The sequence below is a fragment of the Mytilus trossulus genome, chromosome 4 (genome assembly GCF_036588685.1).
Source record: "Mytilus trossulus isolate FHL-02 chromosome 4, PNRI_Mtr1.1.1.hap1, whole genome shotgun sequence".
In the NCBI taxonomy this organism is placed as follows: domain Eukaryota; kingdom Metazoa; phylum Mollusca; class Bivalvia; order Mytilida; family Mytilidae; genus Mytilus; species Mytilus trossulus.
In genome coordinates this window covers 75,078,301-75,098,559 of record NC_086376.1, presented here as the reverse complement: position 1 = coordinate 75,098,559, position 20,259 = coordinate 75,078,301, and the positions used below count along the sequence as shown (strand labels likewise).

The 20,259-nt window shown below is 31.9% G+C and overlaps 1 protein-coding gene across 2 annotated transcripts; it reads left to right on the top strand.

The window, feature by feature from the left end:
* Nucleotides 1-1,975: 1,975 nt before the first annotated feature.
* On the top strand, nucleotides 1,976-19,798 carry LOC134715974 (ionotropic receptor 25a-like). 2 transcript variants are annotated; one of them, XM_063578589.1, is made up of 15 exons: nucleotides 1,976-2,095; nucleotides 3,642-3,758; nucleotides 5,040-5,303; nucleotides 7,073-7,245; nucleotides 8,840-8,893; nucleotides 9,754-9,915; nucleotides 10,494-10,658; nucleotides 10,853-10,963; nucleotides 13,278-13,373; nucleotides 14,076-14,282; nucleotides 15,024-15,366; nucleotides 15,589-15,838; nucleotides 17,067-17,251; nucleotides 17,821-17,953; nucleotides 19,012-19,798. In XM_063578589.1, the coding sequence occupies exons 1-15, from the start codon at nucleotides 1,984-1,986 to the stop codon at nucleotides 19,415-19,417; spliced, it is 2,778 nt and encodes a 925-aa protein (XP_063434659.1). In that variant the 5' UTR covers nucleotides 1,976-1,983; the 3' UTR covers nucleotides 19,418-19,798. The 2 variants fall into 2 exon arrangements, with proteins under 2 accessions (XP_063434659.1, XP_063434661.1); XM_063578591.1 differs by lacking the exon at nucleotides 1,976-2,095 and adding an exon at nucleotides 2,595-2,689 and having other exon boundaries at nucleotides 19,012-19,796.
* The last annotated feature ends 461 nt before the right edge of the window (nucleotides 19,799-20,259 follow it).

The following is a 20,259-nucleotide window of genomic DNA, read 5'->3' as shown; positions in this document are numbered from 1 at the left end:
GGATAATTTAGGTCTTCAATCAATGGCCAGGACCACACTGTTTTGAATATGATTCTATTTGTTATCGTTTGCCATAACACTCTTTCATAACATAAATCTGGCCATTTGTTTGTTTATTGAATGATGCCCCGTTTGTTATTTTATTTTGGGGTCTTTTACAGCTTACAATATAGAAGTTGTTTATGATATGTTTTTTTAAGGTAACCTATAATTGTTTACATTTTTGTCGTTTGTTCTCCATGGAAAGTTCTCATTTAAGTCATTCGATATTTTCTCGTTCTTTCGACATATTTTTTTTCAAATTTAAGCCTAACAATGATAGATTGGCAAATTCGACCACTCGATCACATAGGCTAGTGTAGACTTGTAACACAGTAAAAACGAGTTCGGCGGCCATATGATCATTTTATATCTTTAAAAACGAAATTTGCCCATCAAAAACATATAGCTTTTTTAGCTCACCTGGCCGAAAAGGCCAAGTGAGCTTTTCTCATCACTTGGCGTCCGTCGTCCGTCGTCTGTCGTCCGTCGTCGTTAACTTTTACAAAAATCTTCTCCTCTGAAACTACCGGGCCAAATTAAACCAACTGGCCAAAATCATCATTGATGTATCTTGTTTAAAGTTTATGTTTTTTTACCCGGCCAACCATCCAAGATGGCCGCCATGGCCTAAAATAGAACATAGGGGTAACATGCAGTTTTTGGCTTATAACTCAAAAACCAAAGCATTTAGAGCAAATCTGAAATGGGGTAAAATTGTTTATCAGGTCAAGATCTAGTTGCCCTCAAAATTTTCAGATGAATCAGACAACCCATTGTTGGGTTGCTGCCCCTAAATTGGTAATTTTAATGAAATTTTACTGGTTATTATCTTGAATATTATTATAGATGGAGATAAACTGTAAACAGCAATAATGTTCAGCAAATTAAGATTTACAAATAAGTCAACATGACCAAAATGGTCAGTTGACCCCTTTAGGAGTTATTGCCCTTTATAGGCAATTTTTTACCATTTTTCGTAAATATCCATGATCTTTTACAAAAATCTTCTCCTCTGAAACTACTGGCCAAATTAATCCAAACTTGGCCACAATCATCATTGGTGTATCTAGTTTAAAATTTGTGTTTTTTGACCCGGCCAACCAACCAAGATGGCCGCCACGGCTAAAAATAGAACATGGAGGTTAAATGCAGTTTTTGGTTATTACTCAAAAACCAAAGCATTTAGAGCAAATCTGACAAGGGGTAAACTTGTTTATCTGGTCAAGATCTATCTGCCCTGAAATTTTAAGATGAATGGGACAACTCGTTGTTAGGGTGCTGCCCCTAAATTGGTAATTTTAAGGAAATTTTGCTTTTTTGGGTTATTATCTTGAAAATTATTATAGATAGAGATAAACTGTAAACAGCAATAATGTACAGCAATTTAAGACTCAAAAATAAGTCAAAATGCAATTGACCCCTAAGAAGTTATTGTCCATTATAATCAATTTTTAAACAATTTTCATAAATTTGTAAATTTTTACTTACATTTTCCACTGAAACTACACGGACAAGTTCATTATAGATAGAGATAATTGTAAGCAGCAAGAATGTTCAGTAAAGTAAGATGTACAACACATAACAATCACCTAAACACAATTTTGTCATGAACTGTCTGCTCCCTTTGTTTAATTCACATATACCAAGGTGAGCGACACAGGCTCTTTAGAGCCTCTAGTTTTTTTAAAATATATGAATTAAAAATATGTATATATAATTTAGAGGTAAAATGAATGTTTTTCGCCGCTTTCTTGTTCTTCCGATACAAATGTTCACCTACTAGTATTTAGTAAAACTTCTAACAAAATATGTGATATAACCCATTTATTGTTCATTGACCTTAACATTATTCGACGTTATTCATTATTTATTTTTACTTAAAAAATTAGCATGACCCGTATCCTTTGTATTTGCCCGTTGACGGCTCCTTCTGTAGACTGGATGCAGCTTCGTGTTATATTAATCATCATGTTCGCTTCTACTCTGGATATCTTTATGATTCAATGTTGTCAATGCCGTTTTCATTATTCAATCATTTTCGCAGACTTTTTCAGTGAGTTTGTTCTTTGCATTTTTCCGTGTACCATACAATTCTTCCGACCATTTTAGATAAATATACATCATATACGGTCACGGTAGATTACACCATAAGACATTTGATATCCTTACCAAATATGTGTTTTGTATTATATTTTGTTACACTGGAAGAGGGTGCTATTATATATGTCAGCACTTTCTGTGAGCGGTTCATTTTCTCTTTGAAATCGACTTGCGCCATTCTTAACAATTCAAATTATAAAAGACGCTAGCTCCAAATTTTTTGGAAAACTACAGGTGAAGAAATAAGTTGTTACTGGAATAGAGAGTAGACCTTTTTGTATTTGTTAAACGATTTTTATCTGTATACTACATACTTATATAATGAATATTTGATAAACAGCTAAACAACAAATACAAATTTTAATTTTCTGTATTGATTTATCGACTTTTACATTTAGGTCGTCTACCTGTCAATTAATTGATATTTCCAATTAACAATAAGGTAAGCCATCGATTGCCAGACTGACATACAAAATGGCGATTGCTATTTTGTATCGGGGGTTTCTGCTTATATGTGTGATGATAGGAACTAGATCGCAATCTTTTGGTAAGAATTACATTTTCATATATAAAATTAGATCTAAGATTGGTACATTACCATCTTTCTAATACAAAAATCTCCATGGTAACAAAAAAGTGGAATTTCCAGGAACGGGAAATGAAAACGTCGTATATTGAGATACCGTCGTCCGAAACACAGGCGCTTGTTTCTGAAAAAAAAAACAACGTATGAACAGTGTCTGTGGGTGGAAGTAGTGTCCTTTGCGAAATATAACTAAAAGTATTACGCCCATCTCCGTGAAATTGGCCATTGCGCTGTGGTTTCTGCACGGAATGGTGTGTCGTACATTATCATTTGTTGAACTGCTTGTTTTTATAAGAAAAAAAGAGAAATTCCGAACTCTGAGGAATCTTCAGAAGAAAAGTCCGTGATCAAATGGCAAAATCAAAAGAATAACACATCAAACGAATGGATAACAACTGCCATATTCCTGACTTTGTACAGACATTTCTTATGTAGGAAATTTCACAGAAAGTGTCTTTATCAGCGCTATCTAAACAATCCTGGTATCTATGATGAGTTAATTAACAACCACGGGTCAATGCCACTGCTGGTGGAGTTTTAATTCACCGAGGGCTTCACCAGCCCAGTAGCTAGCACTTATGTGCTGACATGAATTATCATGAATATGGTCGTATTAATAAATTAAACTTTTGAATTTTTGAAATACATGTACTAAGGTTTTTCTACCAGGAATAGATAACCTAAGCTGTATTTGGCAAAACTTTTGGAAATTTTGGTCCTCAAAGCTCTTCAACGTCGTACTTTATTTAGCCTTTTAAACTTTTTTTGATTCGAGCGTCACTGATGAGTCTTTTGTAGACGAAATGAGACGCGTAAAACAAAATTTAATCCTGGTATCTTTAATGAGTTTATTTGAAGCCACAATTAGTTTGTTTATATCATCACAATCATCATTACCAATTCAATTTTGCAGTTGCTGTAGTAGAACACGCTAAACTTGTGCAGAATCCGTTAATTGGAAGAACTTTAGAATGGGGAGGGAAGATACAAATAGTCGAATCACATGACCAGAACCAGACACTTGCTGAGGGTAAGACTATATCATTTTTAGAGGTTTTGAAGATTAAATATGTTGTGATTCTACACCACTGCCCAGAGTTATAGGGACACCCGCAAGCATGTTTAAAACCCGCATAATAATGTATGTGCAGGAGCGTGTTGTCGTTTGTGGATGCATGATTATCATATTTTTTATCACTTATTGTTATGGCCAAGGGACAAAATTTTTAGCCATTTTGTTTTATCCCTGTTCGACCGTCTGTCCTACTTGTATTTTTGATTCGGATTGATAACTCCTAGGTATATTGGTCATTAGGCTAACTCCCACTACAGTCCAATTAAGAACTATCATACTATGCAGGATGAAAGATTTTGATATAGTAGATCTTCTAAGGGTGTGCCCTTTTTCACAGCCACTTGTCTCAGATTTTATTTCTATATACTGTTGTATTGAATTTTTTTCTGAGAGAAGTGCCTCTGCACTTTTTAAAAGAATTTGATTATCATTAGATTTTCAACAAATGTTAGGTTGTTGAACTTGGTTATAATTACTAATAATTCAATTTTGGATGTAACGCGTCTCCTGATTGGCTGACGTTATTTTGTTATGAGCCCATAGACATAATTCAGTCATGTGACCGTGACGTCATCAATGTTTTTTCATGGTTTTCTACGGTTTAAAATGGAATTTAGAATTAAATTATAAGAAATGACTGTAATATTTTTTTCTGTCTATTCGATATAGCATAAAACATGTGGTGCACACTGTTAAATAACCCGCTACGCACGTTATTTAGTGTGCACCAAATTTTTTATGTTGTTTCTTCATAGACAGAAAAAATATTACAGTCATTCCTTTAATATAAGACTTAATTACTGAGTGCATGGTTAATCTGACTAACCTTTCTAAAGCCAGGACTTCTATAGTATGTAGGGTGTTAGAACATGATGGAATAGGACCTCGGTTCTATTTTGCTGGTTTTCGGAGCTCGAGGTAATGATTAAGAGGGACTGACGGGGGCATTGTAATATAGGTATGGGTTTTTTTTAATTAGAATTGATTTTATTTTACATTTTCAACAAATGATGGGTCGTTTAATCTGTTTTTGATAATATAACTGGAATAAATCACAATCATTGGGGAAGCATCAGATGTATCCCTCAACATTACTGTTAATAAACCAGCATTGGCATCACCTGTATCTGTTGTACCCTTTATGTCTAAATCGGTGGGATAGACGCGTTCAACACAGTAAATCCGGTTTAACAACAAACTAAACAACACATAATCGCATGTTCACTTTTTTTTCAGTCTGCAAACATCTGAAAACTGGAGCAACTGCACTTATCGACATGTCTGCTCCAAATGTTGGATTATTGATACGGTCATTTGCACGTACAGTTGGTCTGCCATATATTACTGTGGTGGACCCTTCAACATTACAGTCAAAGGACTATGACCCTGACCTGCACATAGGCGTGGAGCCACCTGGGTCGACGATGTTTCGAGTCATACCAGACATTGTTAAACATGGGAGTCTCACCAAGATTGCAATACTTTATGATCAGTCATTTGGTAAGTACTTATTGGTCAGTATTTGGTTAGATATTTATGATCAGTCATTTAGTAAGTACTTATTGATTAGTCGTTAGTTAGATATTTATGATCAGTCATTTGGTAAGTACTTATTGGTCAGTATTTGGTTAGATATTTATGATCAGTCATTTAGTAAGTACTTATTGATTAGTCGTTAGTTAGATATTTATGATCAGTCATTTGGTAAGTACATATTGATCAGTCATTGGGTGAGATATTTATGACCAGTCATTTGGTAAGTACATATTGATCAGTCATCGGGTGAGATATTTATGACCAGTCATTTGGTAAGTACATATTGATCAGTCATCGGGGGAGATATTTATGACCAGTCATTTGGTAAGTACATATTGATCAGTCATCGGGTGAGATATTTATGACCAGTCATTTGGTAAGTACATATTGATCAGTCATTGGGTGAGATATTTATGACCAGTCATTTGGTAAGAACTTAATTATTGATCAGTCGTTAGTTAAGATATTTATGATCAATCATTTGGTAAGTACATATTGATCAGTCATTTTGGTATGACATTTATGACCAGTTATTAGAAAATTATGATTACTTCTAAAACTATGTGTTGTCTTTATTGTGCTGTTCTTGCTGTTTATATACAGACCAGTTTAATCTAAAAAGACGTGGCTCTTTCTGAAGGTCTGTGGTAGTAAAAACTTTTTTTAAAGCAAAACTAATATTGATTAATATTATCTTAGCTTTATCCTGCTTTTCCAATTGATTCTACTTGAAAATAAAATATGGAATACCTGGGGAAAACATGCTTAACCGAAGAAATTCTTATCATTTATCATATATAAAAAAATTAGTTCTTCGAAAAATAAAAACAAAAATCACTTAGACCAGAGCTGGACTAGTATAATAATAGTTCATTTATTAAAAAGCAGTATTTCATATCCATCGTGATAAATATTTAAACATTGTTGAAGTGAAAGTTTGTCTCAAGATAACTCATGTATAGGGGATTAAACATACTAAAAGTGACCATTTCATCACTGCCAAAATGTACGCGTTTTAGTCACGTTGATCTTTACATGTTTATACAAAGCAAAACAAATGTTCTTAAATGCATTACAAACAATAAGTGAATAAATATCAACATTATTGGTTTTGTTTGCCTATTTACTTTTCTTATAATGGGCTAGTTATGTTCGGTTTTTCCAAACACATTTATAATCCCTGATCGATCGACAAGTACTATTCCAACACAAACAGCTACATTCAATGATATTAGTCAACGCTTCTGTGTTAAATTATGTTATCATCGGTTTGGTCAAAAGCAGGAATTAACTACCTACAAAACTAAGGGGTTTATACCCCAGGTAGATATAACCTTTACTGTTTTGGCAATACCTTCCAGAATTTTAAATCTTCAATGTGCCCAGCTTTGTTCTTCATTTTGCCTTTTTTTTATATATTTTTATTCGAGCGTCACTGATGAGTTTTCTGACGTACAATTGTGAATGAATTTTTTTAAAAGAAGACCAGATCTGCAAATAAATCAACACGAAAGTACAGAAAAAAAACATTTAATATTGAAATATCAACAAAAAGTTATTAGTCATGAATTATATTTTAATATTCTCACGCTACTAAAATGTGTTCAGTTGAAGTAGTTTAAAATATATTGAACGAACAGTTATGACAAATTGATAAATAATATGACGAGCATAATGACCCCATAATATATATTTTCTGACTAAACGACTTTTTCGTTTTATTTTACTTCAAGATCTCCATACTATAGCCAAGAGAATTTTAACTGGTGTTCCAGCACAACATTTATACCAGGAAATTGCCCAAGGAGACGATCTGGCCGAACAGATGAAAAAGCTGAAAGATATAGGGACAAAAGTTTTCATTCTTGTTTGTGATAAAAACAGCGCTGACAGTGTTTTAATCGAGGTAGTTCCCTGTTTGTTTAATATTAATACTTTTAAAATCCACGAAAGCTCGACTATTACTTTCTTATTTTTTTCTGTTTCAAAAAGTTTCTATAAATGTTAGAAATTAAAGCCTAAATATATCGTACTTTTGGGTTCACTTGACCCAAAATAATCGTATTGTATATATGTATTTCATGCCCATACACTGTATTGAAACCTTTACCAAATCAATGTTTGATTTGAACTAAACGTTTACAACCTCTAAGATACAGCCATTTTCAGAATATCGAATTCCACACGATATTCCTGCAGGCAAAATGACAAAGACAATGATAAGTATTTTCTCTGCCATATGGAGCCATTTTCCCGATTTTGTTCATTATTGGCAGATTCCAAATATGATTGGAAATCGATCAATGGTTTATAAATATACTGCCATAAGAAATTTTGTAAAAGCATCTGATAAATTATTCTTACCTGTGCATAACGTTTTAATGCTTGATATAATTTTCTTTCACATTTTCATGATTATCACTATGACAAAATTTAAATTGGCCACCAAAATATAAATAAAGTTTTGTAGAGGGCTCAAATAAGTATCCAGTGTTGAAAATAAGTAAAACCAACAAATATAAATCATTAGTCGGCGCTTCTCCGCACATTATTTCATAATTTACTTTTCTGAAAATGTCCGCTGATAAATTTAGAAATAATTAAGAAACTTTGTTGTCAGTAGACCCTTGAAAAATTGACCTGCAATAATTTGACTTTTATCTTTTTAACACTTTTGGTTATTATATATAGATCCTATCGGCTATCGTATTCAAAAAGAGGGTCGAAAAATGCCAGAGGGACATTCAAATTCATAGATCGAAAATATACGGACAAACCCATGGCTAAAAAATAAAAATAAAAACAGACAAACAATAATACATAAGACACAACATAGAAATCTAAAGACTAAGCAACATGAATCCCCGCCAAAAACCTGGGGTCAGCAGATTCTGCTCCACATGTGGGACCCATCGTGTTGCTCATGTTATTGAAAACCCAAGTTGTTATACATCCTTAGCTTTTTATGTTTATGTTTCTTTTATTTGTACGTTTCTACAAACTGAGGTACATCCAAACATGGCTTCGAGCGCACCGAAGAGGTATTGCTGATTAGCCTCCGCGATTTGCCCTGTATTTGTTTAACTTGCATGTAAAAAATTCAACTGTAGTCAATCCTATCGGATATGAAACACTAAATCGTCTTTATCATAATTGTTAAATATTTTGCAACAATTTTTCATAGTTGCATTAAATCAAAATACTCTTAAGCAGCTTCATTTGCTCGCCATTTGATGAGACTGTCATCAAAGTGTGAGGGTTAGCGCTATAAAACCAGGTTTAATCCACCATTTTCTACATTTGAAAATGCCTGTACCAAGTCAGGAATATGACAGTTCTTGACCATTCGTTTTTTATGTGTTTTATTATTTGATTTTGCCATGTGATTATGGACTTCCCAAATTGATTTTCCTCTGAGTTCAGAATTTTTGTGATTTTACTCTTTTTTTTTAATACACCGAATGTAGGTAGCATTAGATAATTTCAGAATTATGTTTCAGGCATTCAATCAAGAGCTTATGGATGAAGCTTACAACTGGTTTGTCATAACTAAGGTAATTCTATTTAAACAAACCATACGATTTAGATAAACCCCTATATCAGTAGATCAAAACAAGTTTACCTCTGCTTTCCCTATGTCGAAATTCACTATGTATGTGCTATACATCCTTGATCATGTTGATTTAAGCAGAGTATGATGATAGTAATTTATCTTCGTAAAAATATTTTGTGTGTCTACAATACAATGTGTATTAAACATGACTAATTATTATTTTTTCAACACGAATCGACATGATTTAAAAACAAGGCTGGATAATATATGAAAGTAATCTTTGTTGTAATACAATGTATATTACAAATGACAAAATAATTTACTGGCGTTATGTATGTTAAAAAAAAATATTCAAAGAAGGATAACTTTGAATAAATTTACTGCAATAGTTCATCTAACCATGGTCCTTAGTAACTTACTTATTGTGTTAGTATCAGATCCATTTCAACGCTCTTTGCATTCTCTCAATTCCGAGGATAGGAAACATTTTATAAAACCTAGAGTGGCGACGGGATTAAAAGAGGTGCCAATGAATAAGAATAAAAAATTAATTCATTTTTTTGTTAATGAAATATGAATAGTATTCCGTTCGTGGACTCATTTATTTTCGTGGATACCAATATTCATCGACTAAGGTAACATTCTATTCGTGAATACTTGATTTCTTGGATATGACATATTCTACAGACCAGTCTATAAAAAAATGTTCATCTGTCGAAGATTGAAATTCAAAGTTGTTCAACTATACCCATAGAATTAACAAAAGTGAGCAGCCTACGAATATTAATAAATTCACAGTATTCGTATCATGCAAATGAATGATGTTATGTTCTGCAAATTCCGTATTTTTATTTCTATCAGACACATGAACTAACGTGCTCTAAATGTAGAGCCTTAGGACAGTCAGCTACAGTGATACATATCAACGGTAACGAATCATACAACTATACGTCACGTGATGCTTACTTGGACTTTGTCAAGATACAGCTCAGAGAGAACTTCTTCACCATATACGGATTCAATGTAAGTAACCAGCACACAGGCACTTGTCTCAGAAAAAAAATCCTATATACCTTAAGGTATATAGGAAATTTTTCTTCGTAGACAAGTGCTTTCTTAGACAAGTGCCTGTGAACCAGCATGTTGATTTTGTAATAAAGCCGGTATTTTACTTTTGTATATATGAACCGTAATGTTACTTTTGTATAAATACGGACATTCAGGTTTTTTTTTAAAGTTAAAACTACTACATGTTCTTTAATTGGCCTTATCGTGATTAATAATTAAAAAAATTGCATATATCCTTGGTGTATGTTATATTAACTTTTTTTTAAGGTTTAAGAAGTTTTTTGTTTACCTTAGTTCTTGTTAAGGCAAATTCTATTTTATTATAATATTTTTGAAAATGGTAAATGTGTATTTTTTGTGTTTTTCTCGTATTAAATGATCATTAAACAATCATGGGTTAAGCTATCAAAAAATTCAAAATCGAGATTGCATTTTTTTTTTTTTGGATTGAGCAGCCTTAAGTATTATCCTGTTTGCATGTACCATTACTTTATATCTATAAATACACATTGAAAGTGGGTTTTCTTTTATAGATTGACGAAGCTTTTATGTATGATTTGCGAATGATTCTGGACGATGTTTCAACTCGTTTTATTAACGCCACACCAATCATCATCCCGGATTGCAATACTGTTTCTCTTGTAAGGAACCAGTCCCGAGTCGACGAATCAAGGAGAATCGTGGAGCCTTTCAAAACGGTAAAATTTATATTTGTTCCTCCTTTTTGTACCTGAAACTATAACAAATTATTGTCAGTTTGTAATATTTTTTTTAATAGTTTCCATAACGATGCTAGAATAAACTGTTGAAGTAAACTGAAGTAAACTGTCGAAGAAAATGTTTGGCACTCAGTATAACATGTATATTAAAAATATTCTAAAATTTATTTTAGGCAAAACGGACTGGTGTTTATGGAAATATATCATACAGGAATGGCATGCTGAGACAGGATGTCCAGTTAACGATTAACCGTATCATACTTGATAACTTAAATAAAAATACGGTAAGATTGGCATTTGTAATTTAAAACAATATTTTCAAACTTGATGATTTCAGTTCTTCTATATAGTCAACTTCCCATTCTTGAGTAGTTTGGTTAGATATGTCATCTGATACGATGTGAAAAAGAAAATTTAATCGAAACTTTATGTAGTTTGTTTGTTTGAATGATTAAATTGAGTATATACTGGTAATATATATTGTATTGTTAACTATATGCATGTATTTTGTTTGAGGGCCTAAGTGAAACTTAGGCTAGTTCATCATCATCATCGTCGTCATCGTCATGGTCATGTCATCGGTTTATACAAAAATTATAGTTTGAGGAGATATTCTTGCAAATTCGATTATAAAGTTTTTATTCATTCTCAATTCAGCTGGTTAAACATAACTCTGATTGTTTTCTAAGTTTTTGTTTTTTGGATTCATTTCCATACACTCTGTTGTTTTTACGCATTGCTTTTCACACTGTTGAACCCGGATTTTACAGAATTTAAATCATTTTCCAATATATTATTATTTTTTTTCTATTTATTCAATATCAGGAATATGCAATGTTACATCATTAGCATATAAATCCATGTTGGATTGTTTAACATGAAGTGGTTAATCATTGATTTGAATTAAGAATAACAGAGGACCTATAATAGAACCTTGAGGCACTCTGTATTTAAGGTTTTTTATTAGATGTTGTCAATGTTGTGTATTGAACTTTTAAGTTTTTTTTTACTATTATTGAATTATATATCATAGTGTTTTGATAAAAAAAAATCATTAGATATAAATGTTATATTATTTCGCACTTATTAAAGTTTCCCCAGTATGTTTTTGAATGATACATGACATACATATTTCTGTATTGAATGTAATTTTTGATTTTACATTGAACCATTAGTGATTTCACTCTTAAATGTTGATTAGTGCATGCTTGTTCATAATCTGTTTAAAAAGTTCATACCATTTGTCATGGCAATTTCAATATCATCTTTCATTTCAAATGTATGGGCTGGTAATTAATCTGCATATATAAAGGATCTTCATTCATTCAAATGGTCCAAACACCTGTATTTTATTTTGATAGGCTTCCCTTTCTTTATCTTCATATTAATTTTTCTATGTATGCATACCGGGAAGTAGTTTCTCAAAAGGGTATTGGCTGTCAAAATACTATTCACTGATTTGAATCAAATTCACATATTTGATATGTAACATACGGAAATATATATATTCAATTTATAAAAATTATAGATAAACAATTTACAAAGCATGGGCTTGATAATATGTATCATCGTTTCGTTCGTATTTGAGTCAGACACCATCCTATTTTTAACTTTAAAGTTGATATCCGAAGACTGCCGACGGTCATATGAAAGATGTAAACATAAATATAGATATAAATAGATAGCAAACTCGTGCAATAGGTCTGTTTAATTTCATATTATAGGTTATAATATATGTTAATCATCGTTTTTACCTGTATAAGAGTGAGTTTGTGTGGATCGAGTCAATCAATCGAATAATTTACCTTTGTTTCACTGTCAGTGTTGACATTATTTTCCTTCGTGCATAATTCATACTTAATCCTTCTGTAGCTCAGGTGGAAAATGATGGCCACATGAAAACGGATAAAATGAGGTCATTCATCATCGATAATTCTTGCCATATTTTGACATTTCACTATTGAACCATACTGACTAATAAAGGCGAATTATTATTTCACTATTTCACTTTCATTAATGATTGAACAAAAACACCATATTTTAAATGTTTCTTATATCTCGTAGCTATTGCCCCTTATGAGGAAATATGTCAATGAGTGATATTCTCCGGACTGGTAGTGTTAATATGATCAATAAGAATATCTGATATATCTTTCAGAAATACGTCTTGATATGTTGAAGATTAAAATGTTTTACGAAGTTCATTCATTTTTTTAATTTTCAAATTGATATTATAGTTACCTAAAACAATTTCCTTATTTTCTGAAAGATCTGAACAATATTCTTCCTCGAAAAAAAAACATTCAGGGCTGAGGTGAATTTTGGTTGTCTATCAGATGGTTTTGATTTTTGATTATTCTACCTGTGGGTTGATTTTTTTAAAACTCATTTGGTACCTTTGACATAAGATGATAGACCCAAGGCGATCTTTCCTATAAAAGTTGTATTTTTACTCTTAATATTGTCCATCGTTAATATAAAGTTTTAAGAAGGGTTCATCTAAATCAAATAAATATATGTACGTGCTGTTCATACGCATTCATATTTAGCTATCACATTTTGTCCTTCCATGTCTACTTATGTTCCTTTTATTTACAGTTAGGAACGTGGAACGAACAAGACCATATATCTGTCGATGGAAAACTAACAAAAGAAGTAGGAAAGAAGAAATATAGGGTAGTCATTGTTCCGAAGGCAAGTAAGATAATGAGAAGAAAGAAAGAAACTAAATTATAAGTCATAGATCAAATATTTATAAACAAGATAATCTTTAAGATGGCAATTAATAATATACTATGAAGTCCTTCATCATAAGTTAATACAATAACTTTTCAAATCGAATGAAGGTTATTTTCTAAAAAGTCTAGAATAATCAATGATTTTGATATTGAGTTTTGATAAAGGTCATAATAGTATTATTATATAAATGAACTAAATATGAAGTAATGCTACTTTATCTCGTGTTTTGATGTTTTAAAGTCCTTTTGGTGTGTATATTATTTTTCTATGTATACTAGTTAATCAAACTCCAACCGAATTTTGCAGCCGCAAGTATTTTCACCAGACTAGCCCAAGTTATATCTTTGTTATGAAAACAGAAAACGTTATACAATGTACACTGCCTTTGAACTATGGCAAAAGTGTTAAATTATTTTATAAAATTTCTTACTTTTCTATTAAAGAAAGAGAATCATGATATCTCAATTGCTGTTTCTTGCAGTATCTGTGATCACGAAAACAAGTCCCTTGTTTTTACTACACACACCCCCATTTATTTGGCGACTTGCAGTTTCCCGCGTGAAAAGGGTTAATTGTATCCACAGTTTAAAGTTTTAGTGTTTCAACAAGAATCTTATTTTTAAAAGGTTATAAAGGAATTTTCTTTTAAATTCTTAGTATGAGCCTTTCGTGATAAAGTTGAGTGATAATTCCAAGAAAAATGTAACAAGAGCTGACTACGATGGGTATTGCTTAGATCTACTCGACGCTATTGCTGATACAGCTGATTTTGAATATGAGATTGAAGAGTCACCAGATGGTTTGGTTGGCGCTATGTCAGATGATGGTTCGTGGGATGGTGTTATAAAACATTTAATGGATAGGGTATGTTTTTTTGTTTAATTTAAAGACACGCTTTACAAATTGAGCCTTGTACAACATTTAAGAAAAGTATATAATTATAAAATCACATTTTGACCAACATTTCAAATTTAGCAACACAGTTTTATTTAAAGTTAAAAAAATCAAGAAAGAGATTGTAAATGATAAAAAGTAAAAGTTGAATTAGAACAGTTAGTATGTAATGTCTATAAGTTGTTGTTTCAAATACTAGAAAATCAAAGTCATTTATCCTGAATGTTCAAGTTAGACTCACAAATTAGTCACTCAATCCAGCTAGAACAATATGCATCTTAGTTTATTAAATCTTAAAAATGATAGTTAAACTAATCCTTTAAACAAAACCTGAATATTTACCCATTCTGATATTCTAACGCTGACTGATTAATACTTATATTTGTTTAGGCATATACAGACGTATGTATTGTGCATTTTGCTATTGTAGCAAAGTACTATCATTCAACTATTTACATTAGTATGTTTGACATGAAAAGCACAACAAATGGACGTTGTCAACCAACAATCAACCATTACGAAACTATTTAGTGCAATTTTGATTCAATAATCTTTTACAAATTTTCAGATACTGCAAAAAGCTATCAAATTGTAGTTTTGATTAATATTAAGTTGTGACATTATTGATTGTTCAAAGGTTGAAATAAACATATCAGTGTGAAATTTTCTCATTCTCTACCTAATTACTGGTACATGTACTTTATTTTCCAGAAAGCTGATATTGCAGTTGGACCAATTTCAGTGATGGCTGAGAGAGAAAACGTGGTTGACTTTACAGTTCCATATTATGACCTTGTAGGATTGACCATACTCATGAAGAAACCTAAGTTTGATTACAAAATTACAAAGTTTATTGAAGTTCTAGACAATTATGTGTGGCTGTGTATCATTGCTGCTTTTTTCTTATTTAGTGGACTGCTGTGGGCCTTTGATAAGTTTAGTCCCTATAGTTACCAGAACGATCAAACACTTTGGGATGGACAAGGACCAGAGCCTAGGGTTTTCTCTTTCAAAGAGGGGATTTGGTTTTGTATGATGTCACTGACACCACAAGGTAATATTTTTGTTTTTACTCATATGGCTTAACTTAAATTTTATTTCCCAATAACTTGAACAAAATGCTTTATTATATTATAGAAGATAACTTTCTGCTTTGAATTTTCCTCAGAGATTGGTATTTTTGTTATTTTACATTTTAATAGACAGAATAAACGTCATTTTATTATTTTCACGACTTATTTTTAAAATATAAACAAGCAATCACTTACTATTTCAGGTGGTGGTGAAGCACCTAGAGCATTATCAGGTAGACTTATAGCTGCCACTTGGTGGTTGTTTGGGTTCATAGTTATTGCAACATATACAGCAAATTTGGCTGCATTCCTGACGGTTTCAAGAATGGACGAGCCAATCAAATCCTTAGATGATCTATCGTCTCAGTATAAGATCCAATATGCACCAATGAATGGAAGTACTGGCCTTGTTTACTTTAAAAGAATGGCAGAAATTGAACAGAAATTTTACACGTAAGCAGACTTTCCTATTCCTTATCGGAAAATGTATCCCATAAAAATAAGTTATACAGATTATACTTTTTCTACTTTTATCCTTATAATTTTATTCTAGTGTTTGTGGCAATATTTATCTATATCTGAAATTCTACAGTTTGAAATGTTATGAATGCTTATTTAACGGTATATTACTTTGTTTTTCCTTTGCAGTTGTTAACTGATTCTAATTACACCGTATTTATAGATCATTGGATTTTTTGTTGTGTATGTTTGAGCATTTCAGCAAGAGATGAATTCAATTAAACCCCAGACGCACGTACTTTATAACGTGACATTTGCAGGATTATAATTAAATATGCCAGACGCGCGTTTCGTCTACATGACACTCATCAATGACGCTATAATCAAAATTGTTATAAAGCTAAACAAGTACAAAGTTGAATAGCAAAACATTAATTTTCTTTGTTCTTATTGAATGTCGTCGAAATACTAGTTAGGGTTTGTATATGTTGTTTTTCTCTCTCATTTCTTTGTGTTCTTTGATTGATTAAAAAGTGTTGCTATCTTCCAGAGACAAATATAATGAGGTCTCTTAGCAATTTATCATTAGCATGAGATCCTCCTGTCAGAATCAGTGTTCTCCCCTGAATTTTCAAATAGCACAATGGAAAAAAGTAAAATCACAAAAATACTAAACTCGAGGAAAATTCAAAACGAAAAGTCCTTAATCGAATGGCAAAATCAAAATCTCAAACACATCAAACAAATGGATAACAATTGTCATTCTTTTGACTTAGTAAAGGCAAAATGGGGGATAAAGCCTCTCACTTGTTCTACAGCGGAATCAAATTCCATTATATTGACAAGGTGTGTGAACAAAACAAACAGACATAATAAGTAAAAATTAAAAAAAATATGGGTACAGCAGTCAACATTGTGTTATCACCACAATCACTTTAAAAACAAACACATATATAGCAAGGAAGCACAAACAGGCATATATCAAATTTATTAACATAGCACTTGTTTTCCAAATAATATAGGACCATTGCCCCTATACATTCTATTATAAAATCATCCAAGATAGCAACGGGGTAGAAATTGTAGCTCCGGGTACCACGGTGCGTTAGGGGCCTGGAGAGAATACTGTGTAAACATGTTTGCATTTTCCTCTGTGTGTGAAGATACACATCTATAGGTTCACTATGTTAGTCTACACAATCAAATAGTATGATCGTTTTAGAATTTGGAAGCAGATGAGTTTGAATGACAGCTTGGATGCTGTACAAAGAGCCAAACTTGCTGTTTGGGACTATCCAGTTAGTAATAAATACACAAAGCTGTGGGAAACCATGCAAGATACAGGATTTCCTGACTCTCTGGAAGAGGCCACAAAGAGGGTTATTTCAGGAGATTTTGCGTATATTGGTGAGAAGAGTTTGTTCTTTTGTTGTAATTGTTACAAATACTCTTAGAAATGACAATCAGAACAAATGCATTTTATATCAACTTCTTTGCTTAAAAGAACTGACTTGAAATGAAATTAACAGAATGGACTTTACAGACAGCGATAATTAATAGTTCGACAACAGTACGATCATCAATTGTTCATTTTGCATGCAATGTTTGTTTTGAAGTTTGTATGACGTGTTAGGTTTAAGATAAGGTCTCAGAAAAGTCTGTATACACAGAATCGTGGGTTCCATTAAACAAATTATATATGAATAATCAGCATTGTCGATTGATCGCAAAGAATAGTTACGGTTGTAGACAGGCATTACAATTTTCATCTTTTTCAAATCGCATACTTTTCCGGTTTTTTTTTATCTATAACTAAGGATTTTTTTGTATACACTCAGACTATATATAGACTGTAGTACTTTTAAATACGGAAACCCTCGAATTTAACTCAGATTTAATTGGTTTTTGTAATTAAATACCATGATTATTTTTTTATAGACCGTTTATTATAACTCATATCCTTACAATCTTAATAGGCGATGCTGCGGAGAATAAATTTCAAACGTTGACAAAATGTGACTTATGGGAAGTTGGAGAAGAATTCAGTCGTAAACCATTTGCCTTTGCGGTACAAGAAGGCTCACCACTAAGAAATATTCTGTCCAATGCGTAAGTAATCATGAATTATGCGTTGACTCAGAACAGACTTGGATCAATATGGCTGGTCCGTATTATTGTATATTTAGTTGCGTTAACTATTTTCCACACTTTTATTTTTAAAGAAACTCAACACGTGTTCGTCTTTCTAATAATTTTATTTCTTAGTTTTGTTCTTCTCGTTCAAACTAGTTACATAAGGCAACAGTAGTATACCGCTGTTCGAAACTCATAAATCGATAAAGAAAAAAAAAATCCGGTTACAAACTAAAATTGAGGGAAAAGCATCAAATATAACAGGAGAACAACGACACAACAGAAACACAACATTAAAATGTAACACACGCACAGAACAAACTACTAGTATTAAACTTTTTTGGAAAAGGCTGAACTCATTAGGTCAAAAATATCTAATGAAATATCTAATTAAAATACAGAGGACATGGGGTACACATTTGAGTGCATTAAGGTTACTGAAATCTAGTTAAAAACTAAGCGAAACTTGTGAATAAGCCATGTTTTACAAGACTAGAATAGCAATCAGTACTAGTCTTATGCAACGGTAGTGTTAAGACGTTATTAACATCAAAAATAAATGCAAAATATGTCTATTGGCAGTATATAACATGTGTTCAGAAAATAATCCAAAAACATATTAGTCGTTTTAAAGGGGCACCAGCTTCGATTGAAACTACAAAAATATATGTTTTGTTTTATTATCAAAAAGTATGAAATATTGATAGAATATTTCGCTAATTTATGTCAGGTCGATTAAATTGTGTTGATATAAGTGCTGTATTATTGGCTTGCATATCAACAGATATTCTTATTTGAATCCGTATTTGTAAGACCCATGTGCCTTCCATGCAGAATTGAAAATTAAAAAATCTGAGCTAAAAAAAAAATATTATTTTGAAAAATACTCCACATCATTTGCCTATTTATCATCTTAAAACAAAAGTTTGCTCATTACTTGAATTTGTTTCTACTTTTCTACCATATATATATATATATATATATTCCAGAACCAGACATATATATGTAGCTTAATACTTTATATATTTTTAAAGGATATTACAACTATTGAATCAAAGGAAGCTGGAAACATTAAAACATAAATGGTGGACGAATAATCAAAAAAAGAAAACATGTCCAGACATTGAAAATGAAAGTGATGGTATAAGCATAAAAAACATTGGCGGCGTCTTCCTCGTGATAGCTGTCGGGACTGCGCTTTCATTGATTTGTCTAGCATTTGAATTCTACTGGTATAAATATCGACCTCAACAAGATGGAATGAGATATAATGTTAAGAGGAACCAATCAAAAGCTTCATTGACGACTAGCCCAACAGCAACGACTACTTTGTCCAATGGTAATGGTTCTCTCTGGGCTAACAATGCTCCTGATTTTGTACCGGAAGAAGAGGCAAGAAGTAACGGTATGGTTCATTTTGAACTAAATGGACAGCTATAAAATATATAGCGCTTCATCATATGCGAATAAAACATTTACAAAAAATATCTGTAAATGAAACAGATGCCTTCAAGACTGGCTAGAAACGTTTAAAACGCTGCTTTTACAAATCATCAATGTTAGCCATCGTTGCTAAAGAACCTTGTGGGAACTTGTGCTTTACCTAAACTAGCTGCTTCGTTGAATTACATTATGTGTTTTGTATTGTGAACAGTGGTTTAGTTTATATTTCTTCTAAATTAAGCGGACTTTATAAAACCGTGAAATATCCATTATTTTAGAATTTGTTATATTACTTACAAAAATAGCATACAGTATTTTTTTTTTAGAAATGTGATATTCGTTGACCTTGATTTTCTTTTTTAAAAATGTCATTCTCTCATTCATATTTTGTATAGTAATTTAGTTATTTTATTTACAAATACTGCACAACATCAAAATTTTTCAATATTGTCCTAAAGTATATCGAAAAGAAAATACATAGTTTCCTAACATGAACAATTTATTACAAGTATAACAATTGAGTTGATTTGAATGATTATCAATCTTTCATATCTCTATTTTGTAAAAGTTACTGGTTTTATTTATGTCGATAGTACTTGTTACTAGTGCTGGTATCTTAGTATACTAACATATAAATTATCTGTCAGCCAGTTTAAATGATTTATCCAATTCTAATTAGCGAACTTTCAGACACAAGTAAACAATTAGAATGTTAAATAAAGGCAACACTAGTAGTACGCCGGTGTTCAAAGGTCATAAATAGATTGAGAGAAAACAAATCCGGGTCACAAACTAAAGCCGAGGAAAACACATCAGCTAACAACCGTAACAGAGAAAAA

Bases quoted from the DNA above. Each gene is read 5' to 3' on its own strand.
- LOC134715974 (XM_063578589.1), top strand. From the start codon at position 1,984: ATGCAGCTTCGTGTTATATTAATCATCATGTTCGCTTCTACTCTGGAT. The intron at 9,916-10,493 runs GTAAGTAACCAG...TTTCTTTTATAG, and splicing joins TCACCATATACGGATTCAAT to ATTGACGAAGCTTTTATGTA. The intron at 17,252-17,820 runs GTGAGAAGAGTT...CAATCTTAATAG, and splicing joins AGGAGATTTTGCGTATATTG to GCGATGCTGCGGAGAATAAA.